The 14,153-nt window shown below is 41.9% G+C and overlaps 1 protein-coding gene and 1 long non-coding RNA gene across 2 annotated transcripts; both read left to right on the top strand.

Annotated features, from left to right (window-relative positions):
- Positions 1-7,078: 7,078 nt before the first annotated feature.
- LOC133928268 (uncharacterized) lies at positions 7,079-8,090 on the top strand. Its single transcript, XR_009911422.1, has 3 exons — positions 7,079-7,358; positions 7,449-7,531; positions 7,636-8,090. It is a non-coding gene; the product is annotated as an uncharacterized LOC133928268 (long non-coding RNA).
- Positions 8,091-9,461: 1,371 nt separating this feature from the next.
- On the top strand, positions 9,462-13,972 carry LOC133929584 (uncharacterized). Its single transcript, XM_062376390.1, has 9 exons — positions 9,462-10,287; positions 10,631-10,686; positions 10,769-10,851; positions 11,089-11,167; positions 11,663-11,773; positions 12,200-12,309; positions 12,429-12,512; positions 13,315-13,352; positions 13,496-13,972. The coding sequence occupies exons 1-9, from the start codon at positions 9,462-9,464 to the stop codon at positions 13,564-13,566; spliced, it is 1,458 nt and encodes a 485-aa protein (XP_062232374.1). The 3' UTR covers positions 13,567-13,972.
- Positions 13,973-14,153: the final 181 nt, after the last annotated feature.

The following is a 14,153-nucleotide window of genomic DNA, read 5'->3' as shown; positions in this document are numbered from 1 at the left end:
TTGCCATGATACACACATAAGAGAGAGCTTGGTAGTGAGGGTGCTAGAGTGAGAGTAAGAGAGAAGGGTGAGAGTTAGGATAGCCATTGAAAAGGAGTTGTGTACACTATTGTATAATAGTTATGCTATTATAATAAAGAGTGTTTTCTTGTAAGTAGTAGTCTTCTAGTTAGGCCATTAGTTTCTAAGTACTTAGTGCATATAAAGTTGCGATCATCTGAAGGTTGGCTCTGCCACCTGCATCTGAAGGTTGGCACTGCCACCTGGAAGCTAGCTTCATCTGAAGGTAGGCTCTGCCACCCGAAAGTGAGAAGCCGGCTCTACCGTCGAAAGGACCCAATGCACTAAGTAATTAGAAATTAAAAAGGGCTAACTGACTCGTGTGCATTGGGCGCGAGTTGGTCTAGTTTAGGTCCTCAATTTAGTGGGTATTAGAGCCACCCTGATTCCCAACATACCTCATGTAGTGTTTCAACTGAGTAATGGCCTAAAGGCAGTGGGTGTGAGCTATGGCTACATGGTGAGGCGCTTCCTGAGGGAGATCGCTGCCAAGTCTGCTTCGGAGAATGGTGGCCGTGCCAAGTTCTTGTGCTTCAATCCCATGGCGTTGGAGCATGTGAACAAAGATCTCTATCAGATCAATCTGCTTCCTGAGAGGCTCTCTACTCCACCGGAGTATGAATTCATAATGCATGTCCTCCCAACATCATGTTTTCTGGTTGTCGTGCTTCGGCCACCGGGACAATAGGGGCGCTACCTGAAAGAAGATGATGGGAAGATAGTAGTGGACTGGAAAAACAAGCCCAAGTTGAAGTCTCCTGTGAGACTTCTTTTCAGGTTGTGTGACTTATATCTCATTGGTTACCTCGGTGATGAATATTGGTGGTTGTTCAAGGATGTTAAGGTCAAGGGAGTGCTGTCTAGAAAGAATATCGACAAGTACATCAGGTGGCTTTCATACGAGTCAAACTACAGAAAGTTAGGATTACAAGCAGATTTCAACAAGCTCAAGATTGGTGTGGCCGGCTTGTACTTTACCTACAAGGTCCTGTCCAACATCAAGCGTTACAGCCAGAAGGATACAATGGAAGCCTTGGCGACAGTGTCCATCACCTGTTCTGAGGGGATGCAGCGGAGATTTATGTACTGCCATCTCATGAATGTCTTCCTCACCTAAAGTTCTCAGCCTGTTGATGCTACATCGGAGACTAAAACACCTGAGCCCGAGACGGTGGCGTCAGTGCAATTTGGTTTGTGGGGCAAGGACTGCGATCATGTCAGGGATGGCCTAAAACTGGAGGAAGGTCTTGATGCTAAGCAAAGAGCCAAGAAGGAGAAGAAGCACCAGGATATGATTAGGGACATTATGGTGGTCCTGTCGAGGAGTGAGGATGAGCAATGAACGGGCCCTGCTCTACTCTTGAGTTCCAATATGAAGTTACTAGCATTAGTGCCTTGGTTCCTGTGCACACGCCTATAAATTTCTCAGATTCTATTTGCTCTGAATCTTTTTGGGAGCTCAAGAAGGCATCAAGTTCATAGATTTCTATCTGGCATACTGCTACGCATGCTTAAATTTGAGGTTGTCGATCCTCTGTAAAAAACGATGGTAGTATGTTGGTTGAGTTAGATGTTTGGAACAGAATATTGGCATCAGTTTGATAAATTGCTCCGGGTTCCTTGGGGGATTTCAAGTGAATTTTTGCATTGTTTAACCTCATCTGGAATGTGGGAATTCCGTGAGATTCGTGTTGGAGCTGTATTGTTTTTCATTTGACATTTTTGAGCTGCCTCCAAACATGGCCGAATTTTGTGTGCACGGTGGAGGGATGAATTTTGTGTGCATTTCTGTTGGCCTGTCAGGAACTTGCATGGCCTTATCAGAGTCTCGGTACTTGTTTGTTCGGCAAATTGCTGCCTTATTTCTTTGTTGCGAATGTGCTTCTACTCCTGTCTGTTGCCTTCAAGGATGTCTGCAGGTTCAGACCATGCCTAGCCTGAATGAATGTACATCAACCTCAGATAAATTTGTAGTCTTCAAGGATTTGCCTTGTCAAGGCTTCACGGGGAATGATCTTTGATGATTAATAGATACTAGGCTAGGTCCTTGTCATCGGAGTCTTCATCTTCGGCACTGGCGATCGGCCAGAACCTCGACCCAGAACCACTGATCCGACGATCATGAAGTAGATCTAGATTGGTACATCGAGCAGAGCTTGCCCTGACCGGTGTCCAGTCATCATCCCTTTCCTCTAAGCCCTGAGAAGTTAAAACATCTCCCGCCGTCGTTGACGACTCCATCAACACCCTCAGCACACCTCTATCCCTCCTACTTCTCTCCTGCTGCTGCTCATCCTTCTCCTCATTCTCCTCCTCTCTCACCCGGTTCTTGATCGCCGGTGCAAGAGTCAGTCGATGCCGCTGCCCTCTCATCCTCTCATCTCATGTTTGCCATCTAGAAGAAGTTGTCCCTCCCATGGATATGTACTGGATCTCTAGTGGCTACATCGAGCCCTACTTTGGAAACTGCAAAGGCAAAACAGATAGCGAGGCATATTGGACCTGTTGAGAAACCACTGCTACTAGGTGTAGTCCAGCGATCCCTCAAGAAAACAATCATAAAGGGAGACACAATGTAGGGGAAAGACTTTCTCTTTTTTATTCATCTGTGTTTACAATGAGGGATTCTGCCCTGTATATATAGTGCCAAAAACCTCTAAGAGATAGACTCGAGTCCTTCAAGAGATCGAGATGGTCCCACATACGGTTGCAAACTTCAGGTTTCTAACACTCCTCCTTGGGCACTTCTCGCGAAATGTATATGTCTCATCAAAACTCCCTAAAAATCCAATAGGAAAAATTAGGAGAAAGGGTACATAGCTCGCGACATGGTCACATGAATTGCCTCATTAAAAACTTTAATATGAGAAACTTTAGGAAAACTCATTTAAGGAAAAAAAATACAATCCACCTAAAATGCTTTATATAATCTCCATGATTAATTTTGGGCACTTAATCTTCTTGACTAAGATTTAATTATTCATATCGATAGTATGTGAAAATTCTCCCCCTAAAATGTGCAACTCTCTAAGCCTTATCATCCTAATGCCACGAACACATCTTTCAAAACTAGATGTACAGATAGACTTAGTAAATAAATCTGCAAGATTTTCTCATGACTTAGTATGCATTAACTTTATTTCATTCATTTTGTGCAATTCATGAGTATAAAAGAACTTAGGGTTGATATGCTTCGTTAAGTTGCTTTTCACATATCCCAATTGCACTTGTGCAACACATACAACATTATCTTCATGGATAATGGTGGGCGTGTTAGTAGTGTTCAAACAAGTTGCTTTTCACATATCCCGATTGCACTTGTGCAACACATACAACATTATCTTTATGGATAATGGTGGGCGTGTTAGTAGTGTTCAAACCACATGACTGCTGGATATGATTGATCACTCTTCTAAGCCATGCGCATTCCTGTGTGGCTTCATATAAATCTATTATTTTTGAGTGGTTCGTCGAAGTAGATACAAGACTTTGCTTTGATGATTTCTAAGAAATTGCAGTTTCACCACATAGGAAAACATAGTCAGTCTGTGATTTCGCTATATGCGGGTTTGATAGGAACCTAGCATCTGTTAAATGCTCCAGTGTACACTTCTTCTAACATCGGATCATCCAGTGTACTTAACTTCAGTTTTTCTTAAAAAATGTCACTTCTGTTAAATACTCCGGTGCATATATTTATCATCACCGGACAATCCGGTGAGGTCATTCAGCTTCTGCTCAAAACAGTAATAAGGTCCGGTGAGTACAAGTCCTTCAGTACCGGACAATCCGGTGAGAACAAAAACTCTGAGGCTCATCCAATTCAATCGAACTTTGTTCCGGTTTCGGTAGTTTTTTCATGTATTGTATCTATGAGATCTACTAATATATATTTTTAACAAACATATTAGTCTCAATAACTATATTATCATTAATCACCAAAATCACAATCATAATCTAATAGGATTATTTTCGCTACATATGTGCCGTCACGAAGAATAATGGCCGTCTTGTTCGGGAACAAAGGAAATTTAATGTCCTAGTTTACGATTTGTCCCTAATAGCATTCTATTACTCATAATCATGGAAATAATATACGTAGATTCTAACTAATTTATGCCTTTGGATAAAAAATAGGCAGGCCGTATTTATTTGAATGTACCCTAAAAGAGCTCTTCATTGAAAACTTACACGTTATTTCTATACATGTGATAGGGTAAAGCTTTCTTTTTGATAATAAAGTCGATTCGTATATAGCATGTTACGGTTTTGTGAAAGGACAATGATGTCGTCTAGAGGGAGTGTGAATAGACGTTTTTATAAAAAAATCATCTCCTTTCTATCGTTGGCCTAAAGTTGCAGCGAAATATAAACTAACAAAATTTTCACAAGTGAAAAACCTAAATATGTTAGGCTCAACTAGTGTACAATCACTCTAAATAGGTGTGAAAATTACAATCCTATGGTGACAAAAATTATTCAATTCTAGCAAAAGATATGCAAGAAAACACTAATTGAAAAAGGCTGAAAACAATGTTCATCGGAGTATCTGGGTTAACCCGGAGTCTCCGGGTTATACAGTTCCGGAACCTCCGGGTAAATCCAGAATCTCCGGGTTCTGTACAGAAATGAGCTCAAAACTGAAGTTAAATAACGGGTAAAGAGTTCTAGCTCAAATCAAGTGATGTCGTGTATGCCAAATGAAGATTTCAAGTAGATTCACGGAGAACCTACAATCAAATACACACAAATAAGTAGATCGAGCAAAATGCACAAATATTGAGCAAGAACTCAAAAGTAAAGAAACAAAAGAGGAGACACAAAATTTGTTTCCCGAAGTTCGGATTCACCACCGTGAATCCTACGTCTCCGTTGAGGAAGCTCTAACGAGTCGGGTCTCTTTCAACCGCTTTTCTCGATCCACTAGCTTTATCTCTTCCTTTGCAGACGTGAGATCGACCTTCACAAACTTTCTAGTGGCTCACCACACGCACGGGAGCTCACCGGGCAACACCTAGCCAGCTAGGAGCTCAAAGCTCCAAGAGTAACAAACACGACAATAAACTTCTTGCCGATGAACTCAAGTGCTTAAGATTAGATTTTAGCTCACTTGCACTCAATCTTCCAATCTCTCAACCTAACTCACTTTTTTTTCTCAAATCACACACTAAAATGGAGTGGGGAGGATTTCTTTTGGCTCTAAGAAGTGTTATTTTTCATGCTCCAGCCACCCCCAAAGGAGGGGGTTGAGGGGGTATAAATACTCACCTTTAAAAAAACTAGCCGTTGAAGACTTTTTTGGCCTGACTCGGAGTATCCAGGTCAACTCGGAGTATCCGGGTCCACTGAAACAGCCCAACCCGAGACTCTTTGGCGGAGTCTCACCCAGAGACTCCGGACAACCCGGAGTATCCAGGTTCAGCACAGCTGACATCTGAAAAACGACGATAACTTTTGATCCCGGAGTCCGATTTCGACGATTTTGGATTTTATGGAAAGCTTATTCAGAGGGCTACACATACCAACTGAATTCATGACCTAAAATATATAGGCTCAAATTAGAAACACTCTAAAACCTAATTCGGACACTTCCACACTTTTCGCTCCAGATTTCTAAAAAGAACTCTCACTATGGGTTTGGTTAGAAACTCTTGAGTACTGAGACACGACAATTAGCTCACGTTGCATCCCTCTTAACAGTGTGGCATACCTATACTCAAATTCAAAGATAAAACTCGTTTGAACCACTTTGAGCATTTGAAAACTTTCAAATGCCGCTTCTTTCTTTCAAACCTTAAGGGTTGTCAACTTTCATATATTCTTCACTCCATCTCTTCTTGATTCTTCATATGATTGATGTGAATCACCCATAGCTTCACATGGCCTCGCACGATCCATCGGCGCAAAGCCTTCACTCGCTCTTCACCACCGCCTTGGTCCTTTGGTGCCAAGCCATTTGCTTGCCCTTCACCATCGGATGATCCATCGCAGCCGAGTCTTGCTTGCCCTTCACCGTCTTGCCATAGAAACTATTTTGTATTCGATATTTTCAAGGAATTCACTTTATCAAATATGGAGTCAACTCTTGTTCTTCACTCTTGGCACATATAATTTCAATTCAACGTATACCTTCTTATGGATCCTAACCCCAACTCACTCTTAAACATAAAGCACATTGGTTAGTTCATAAAACCTAAATGACAACTTATATACCTTAAGTTACTTGATCTCCACAAGTAGCTTAGCCTTCAATCTTATTGTCAATCTTCATATAGAATCTAACCCCACTCATTCTTAAACATATAGCACACGAGTTAATCCATAAAACTCTATTAACAAGTCATACCTTTAGTTACTTGATCTCCACGAATAACTTAGTCTTCAAGCTTATTACCAATCTTATTGAGCTTCTTCTTCTTTTTATGAGCAACACTAAAATCTCAATGACTTTTAATGTAATTCTTTGAACTCATGGCATTTCTCAAAGAATCCATGCTTCATCATATCTGCATCCCCTATGGAATAACCTAATAGCAATTTCCAATATGATTGTTAGTCCATAGGCATTGTCATCACTCATCCGAGCATCACCTAGAGCTTATTCATCTTGATGCATTATCAATCTCCCAATTCACTTAGAGCTCATGCATATCTCTCATCCATACATCATCTATGGAACAACCTACTAACAAACTTAACATCATTGTTAGTCTATAAATATTATCATTAATTAACAAAACCACATATAGAGGCTAGATGCACTTTCACTTTGCATTAAATTATTTAAGAATCTGTTCTTTTGGGAATAAAAGTAAATTTAGAAGAAAACATGGCGCGTTGGAGCGACTAAAATGTTAAACAACGTCGTTCATTACCCACAGGGCATTGGAAAATGGTAACTGTTCCGCTTAATTTCTGATGAAGAATGATGAATAATACGGCGGGGGTTTAGGCCGGGGGAAATAGACGAGAAGCATCTCTTCAAGTACTCTTGCTCTTCTTGCTAGAAATATATAGGACAGATCTCGAGATCTAGTGCTTCTTTGCTTCTTCGGCTCCTGCCAGAAAGGAATCTCTTTACCCTTGCTCTTCTTCCAAGGAATGTATAAAAGGCACTATCTCGACATACATTGCTTCTTTGCTCCTTCAGCTGCTACAAGAAAGGAACATGGTAACATGTTTTATAAAGCATTTGCAGAAGCAATATGCGGCTTCACACGCCATAACAAGTTAGAAAACACAACTTGATCAGGCATTTGGCTGAAAGTAATCCAAGCATCCATCTATTCCATTCTAAGGTATGCGTCAATATTTTATGTTTTAGATTATTTAATATTCCATTCTAAGGTATGCGTCAACATGTTCTAACCTCACCTCTATGCTTGTAGGAAGGAACGGTGGACATCAGTGCTGAAGAAATATCGACTTGTAGCGACGGATCAAACGAATCTGAAATTTATTTATATACGCGGTACGTAAAGCAGAAATGAAAAAAAAAAATCGTACATCGATGTAGCATCATATTACACTGATGGTAGATAAGCTGATGAAGTACCTGCCATTTGTTTTATTCAGGCTTCTTAGGACATGCAAGAGGCTAAGAGTGGCACCATATCAGCTTGCTGAAGCAAGCTCATTAATAATTATCCAAGGACCCAAGTATCCAACCAGCCACGAACAAGCAGGCAATGATTACTCTTCCTGAGTTTCAATTATGCTTGTGAAGTATTTCTGAGACATAACATTATTTCCCCTTGCAGTTTGTTTTCCATAAGCATAGATCAGTTACTGTAGATGTAGTAAGCTCCATTTGGCATTGAGAAATACATTTTTGTAAGCAGGAGCTCTGTTGAAAATACCTGGTTTTATGCTTAGAAGTCTCTTAAAATACGCACAATGTGGTACGTACATGAGTTGCGCAACATTCTAGTGGAACTCATAGCCCGGTTATTTGGTTACCTGAAGTAGAACTCATAGCCCGGTTATTTGGTTACCTGAAGCTCAAATTGTATTGAACGCCAAGTGCTCTATGATTGTAGTGCTGCCTGCATAATCCATAAAATATCTATTTTTCCTCTAAAAGAAAAACAGAAGTATGCCACCGAATGACGGGACGATAGAGAACCATCAGTAACAAGATCACACTGTAACACAAACGCTCCCTATTAATCCCGACTATGAGCATCCCTATTGTAATCATTTGGCAATACAAAAGCAAACTATAATCTCTTCATGGTTCAAAAAAGCAACTCGCCTAGGTGCACTGAGGCGTTAGGCGGTGCCCTCACGTCGAGCCTAGGCCATAGGCGCAACTCTATGACATAGTGCATACAAGACGTAGGCATCCATGTAATGTTTAATGTCTAGATGCAACAAATAATTTTATTTGTATCAAAGTTCTTCCGATTATCATTACCTTGCATGTTTTATCCGTGAGTTTCATGCGCATAGTAACTTGCTGAGAAAAGAGTAGGAACTTTTTAAGATAAACATTGTATAAATAAGCGAACATGACTTTTATTATTTTGGAAGAAACCACACTGACGTACGTATATACCAACAGGGGCGGGGGGTCAAAGATACAGCATCCAATTAACAATGGAGAGCTTGGTCCAATTTCTTAATAAATGGGAAATCCAGTTGCTAGTGCTCCTCAGCTTCACACTTCAGATGTTTCTCTTCTTTACTGGTGGCCATCGGCGGCGTAGCATCAATGCACTACTTAGGTTTTCCATGTGGATAGCATATTTGGGGGCAGATTTAGTTGCAGTTTACGCCCTCGGCTTTCTCTCGCGGCACAAGGATATCACTACTGGAAACGGCGACACATTAAGGGCGGCCCATCCACTTGCTTTCCTTTGGGCACCTTTTCTTCTCATGCATCTTGGTGGGCAGGACACCATCACTGCATTTGCCATTGAGGACAACAACTTATGTGGGGCCCACTTGCTAGTGTGACCAACAAGTGGGTCCCACATATCAGGTAATTTTTTTTTAGTAATCGTGGTTTTTTAACAATTGTAATGGTTGTGGTTAAGTGTAAATTTTTTAAAAGTTATGGTTTTGCCTAAAGTTTATGGTTCTGTGCAATTTGCTCTAAAAAATAATGCATGGTGACTAACTAGCCTTGACGAGAGCGAGGATTGTAGATGATGTCATGTATCAATCTACAATCGACTTCGATCTGCAGCTGTTGTTTGGTCTCTTTGCAGCTGTTCTGTTTGAATTCTGCAAATCTTCTTCAAATTTCAATGAGATTTGCGCGTTCCAATCGGGGTGTACGCAATGGGATGCCAGTGCATCTGGGCCGTCCATCTCCGATCGAACGGCGATGCTGCCGATGACGCCGCGCGCCGCAGAGAAATAGAGGGATGCTTCTTCGAGGAGGCAGAACGGAAGCCATGGCGGCGGCGCTGCTGCTCTCCTCCTCGCCGTCTCCACTGCTCCGCCTCCCCCGCCGCTTCCTCTCACTCACCGCTACCCCCTACCCACTCTACTACGACCTCATCGTCCACCGCCCCGCCGACCCCAAGCCCCCCAAATCCTCCTCCGACGCCGGCGCCGACCGCCAGCCGCCCCCCGACGAGCAGCCGCTCGACCGCTCCAAGAGGCGCTACCTCCGCAAGCGCCGCAGCCGCCTCCTCCCCGACCCGGACGCCGCCTCCGGCACCAAGCCGTCCTCCGCCTCCTCGGAGTTTGTGGAGCTCCGGCCGGAGGTGGTGGACTTCCCGCGGCTGCACGCGCGCGAGGAGGCCCTCTACTTCCACGACACCTTCGCCATGCCCTGGGAGAAGGACAAGCACTACCGCATGCTCTACCGCCTCGAGAAAAAGTACTTCCCCCACCAGTCCCTCGACAACGCCTTCGTCCCCGCCGACGCCGGGCCGCCCTCCGACGCCGACAGGGGCCTCGTCTTCTTCGACGACGAGAAGAAGGAGGACGACGAGGTGAAGGGGGAGTCCAAGCGGGAGGACGGCAACAACAACAAAGGGGAGGTGCTGGAGAGGAAGGTGGAGGACTTCTTCAGGTCTCTGAAGAAGGGCCCCGGCGAAGCCGAGGCGAAGGCAAAGAGGCCGGTGGCGGTGGGAGCGGAGCCGCGGCAGGCGAAGCGCGAGGTGCAGAGGGAGGAGGAGCGGCCGCAGCCGTATCTCGTGAGCAGGACGACGGAGCTGCCGCCGAGGTGGGACGGGCCGGCCGGGACCGTCGTGCTCATTGACAAGCCCAAAGGTGACGCCTTTCACTCTCCCCTTTGGTGCAGTGTCTCATACTCTCATGGGTATGCCATCCGTTGCATCATCAGTACTAGATTGTGGTGTGTGAGATCAAGGTGACAGTAGTAAGCTATCTGAACTGATGCACCAAAGGTGATTCCTTTCTTGACATGTTAGCGGTATGCGCAACAATTACATGGCAATGTGGCATTACTGCAGCTTGCCTGAAGATTGGTTTCAATTTCCTATCAGTGTGGATAATTAGTCAATATGCAGGAGAGGATTTTCTTGGGGCACTGTTTTACCCTGCTGCCTTCCATCCTGGTTTATAGGGCTGAACTTGTCTATCTGCTAATCAGGATGGACTTCATTTACTGTTTGTGGAAAGTTGCGGCGGTTAGTGAAAGTGAAAAAGGTGATTTCATGGTTCTCTTTGTATCAGAATGTCATTTTAGTTCATAGTTCAAAGAGTATGTTTACGATATCTGTGATGGCAGGTTGGACATGCTGGCACTCTGGACCCTATGGCAACTGGATTATTGATTGTCTGTGTAGGAAAAGCAACCAAAATAGTTGATAGGTAATGTCCTATCTTCTCCTTTGGGCGAAAGCTTATTCTTGTGGATACTGGAACGGACTTCCTGTGGCTTACGTTACTTTAAATTTGCTCTAGTTTAGACATTTAGTAGGACTTTGGAATAAAATAAATATGATGGATCGGAAGAATTAGGTTGGGTGCTTTCTCTACTTATTGTCCCTCCATCTCTAGCACTTAGCGGAACCTTTTCCCTGAATGAATGTTTTCATGCTTCTGAAGCTACCAAGGAATGGTTAAAGGCTATAGCGGTGTTTTCCGACTTGGAGAAGCTACATCAACCTGGGATGCAGATTCATCAGTATGTATCTTAGCATCTTTAAAATGGTTTGCTGAACATTCTTCAATTCTAGAAATTGTGCAAGTGGATCTACTTTATTGTATGGCATGTGAGGAAGTAACACGAAGTACCGACTTATTAGGTGCAAAGTTAATTATGCTTCTGTATGCTCAATGTTATTGTTACTGAAAAATTCTACAGAAAAGATTCTATTTTCAAAAGCATTTATTACCTTATTGACTGATATGTTCTACATCTCATTCAAGTGGTGTAGGTTAATATGTTAATCCTATCTTTATTAATAGCATGGAAATTAAACTTCTATTTTGAGATCTCAATAGTTGATCGTCTGCAATTTCAACTTTTCCACGGAATAATTAAGTTAAAGTCATTTGTTCTTGCCAAACCCAATCCCAATGAGTACTTACTAAAAACTTTTTTATGTTTATATTGATTTTAGTTCAAGTTATGTGTATTTTGTTTAAAAGTTATGGCTAACCATCCATTCATGATCAGGTTATCCAGAGGGAACCATGGGAACACATCAAAGATGAAGATATTAGAAAGGCAGCAGCATCATTTAAGGGTGAGATATGGCAAGTTCCTCCGATGTTTTCTGCCATTAAGGTACAGTATCCTTCTATATACTAAAACTAATTTTCCATTTAACTTAAGAGAAGCTGTTGCTAGAGTTGTTCGTGGAGTTGATAACTTTCTGTTATGCATGGATGACAATCTACTCAGTAATTTTGCACATCTGTTGGATAACAAGTTAGAAACCATTTGAATTATATTGTTGATTCTATGGAAAAGAAAGAAGGAAAAGAAAGATAAGGTGCATATAGGTTACACTTGTCACACTATCTGAAGAGTCAAGACTTGTTGGTCACAATAATGACATAAAGATGTAGTTGGATTTTGTCACAATACAACTTGATATTATTGTTAGATCTTCAATGTGCTGTCACACGGCTTATTACTCATAGTTTATCAACCATGAAATCGCGAGTTCTTTACTTGTGTTATTTTCTTGCGGTTGATAATGGGTATCAGGTTGGTGGTGAAAAGATGTACGACAAAGCAAGGAGAGGTGAAACAATAGAGCTTTCACCAAGACGTATATCAATATACAAGTTTGATATTGAGCGCAGTTTGGAAGACAGGTATTCTTATGTTCCCCTTTTCCTACCTTTGAATTCGTAGTGGATAATACAGATCTCAATATAATGTTCATACCATTTCCTGAACTTTTGATGATTAATTTTGTTTTGCATGTCTACAGACAAAATTTGATATTTCGAGTTACTTGCTCAAAAGGAACATACATTCGGTCCCTCTGTGCAGACTTGGGGAAAGCACTTGGAAGGTTTTCTCTATTATTCTTGTATGAGGCTTATTTTCATTTTAAGTGTTTGTGATCTTTCTGTGTGTGCACAGTCTACATAAATGAACATCAGCATGTATAATGCGATATAACTGAATAGAAGTGTCAGAATTACATATTGATTGCCTTTTTAGGTTTCTGAAAAAGAAGGTTTGAGTCAGTTTTGTGCAATATCCTTCACTTAGTGTCATGCTGTTAGGTTACCAAATTACTTTATTTGCCCTTTTTAGTACTGAATTTCAATGAACACCCTAGGCCCAAAAATCCGCACACAGCCCAGCTCCCATGTGTTAAAGGCATGTGCACGTTTAGCACCTTGCTTACGCTTTCTCCCTTGGATGTGCGTAAAAGGTTAACCCGGGGGTACCATTTTTTGGGCCAAGTGGCATACATACTAATATTGCTCCCTTAATCATCCGATGTGGGATTAACCCACCTCCATGGCACATCACATGGGCAACTTTGCCCCCCTACTAAAGGGCTGAGGTTTTACATTTCATATTCCACAAGTATCAAATGTTGTTGGACTGAAGAAAAACGTTTTGAATTTAGCTATTTTACTGAAGTTGACTAGTTTCTGGTATTTGTTCCACTGAGATGTAATAGAACAAATATTTATTCCTGCTTTATTCTTGGATGCAGTTTAAGATACACTCTATCTTTCAATCATAGAATAATGCTCTTTTTTTCCAGTTTCATTTTAGTTACTATCCTTGGGCATCTCCATCTCTTTTATGCTTGATATATTGCGGTGATTAAATTCAATCTGTACATTTGCCTGCAGCTGTGCTCATTTAACTGCCTTGCGGAGAGACTCAATAGGTAATTTGCTATCCTGTGCATCTCTACATGGTTTAAGCTATAATCAACCGAAAACATGTTCCCTGTGGTTTTGAAGGCACATAAGCCTCTTTGGTCAGTGATGCAAAATTTCAAATATTGTGGTTTTAACGTTTGCTTCGCAGGTGAATATTCAGTCAATGATGCTTGGAGGTTCAATGAACTGGAAGAACAAATAAACAAGGGATATTTGTGAATATCAACCATGCCATCTTGAAGATTGTAGTCAAGAACCACCATTTCGTTGATGTGTTTGGGGCTTTTCGAAACTGCCGATTGTGATCCGACCGCGATGTTTGCATTTCTTTAGGTAAGATCGCCAAGACGCATACATACGTCTGGTTCTGATTTGGTATCCATGGAGGAAAGTTCAAGACCAGGATTAACTGGAGTATATATTCCAGTACCTGCAGTGCAAGAGTTATTTTAATTTGTGCAATGGACTCTAAACAAAGCAGACGATTGGATGGGTCAATCCCCAGGCTGGAGTTGTATATCGGTGCTACTTGCATAGATGACGCTAGATGCAAATTCAAACGTAATTTTCATTTAGAGCAAGTGGTTTGAGTTCTAAACGCAATATATATACTACCTTTCTGATACGTGTGGCAGAATATATACTGGCAGATGAATCACTGGGGAATCAATATCCTGTGGATCTTAGCTTTCATAATGCATGATCTAGCTGGTTTCTTATGGCGTCGTTGTACGGTGTACCAGTAGTACCATGGCCGCGATACAGTTGTACGATATTTGACGATTTGCAGCTAAACAGTTGCGTAC

Source organism: Phragmites australis, chromosome 9 (genome assembly GCF_958298935.1).
Source record: "Phragmites australis chromosome 9, lpPhrAust1.1, whole genome shotgun sequence".
NCBI lineage: Eukaryota > Viridiplantae > Streptophyta > Magnoliopsida > Poales > Poaceae > Phragmites > Phragmites australis.
The sequence above is the reverse complement of the archived record's forward strand: the minus strand, read 5'-3'. Positions and strand labels throughout refer to the sequence as shown.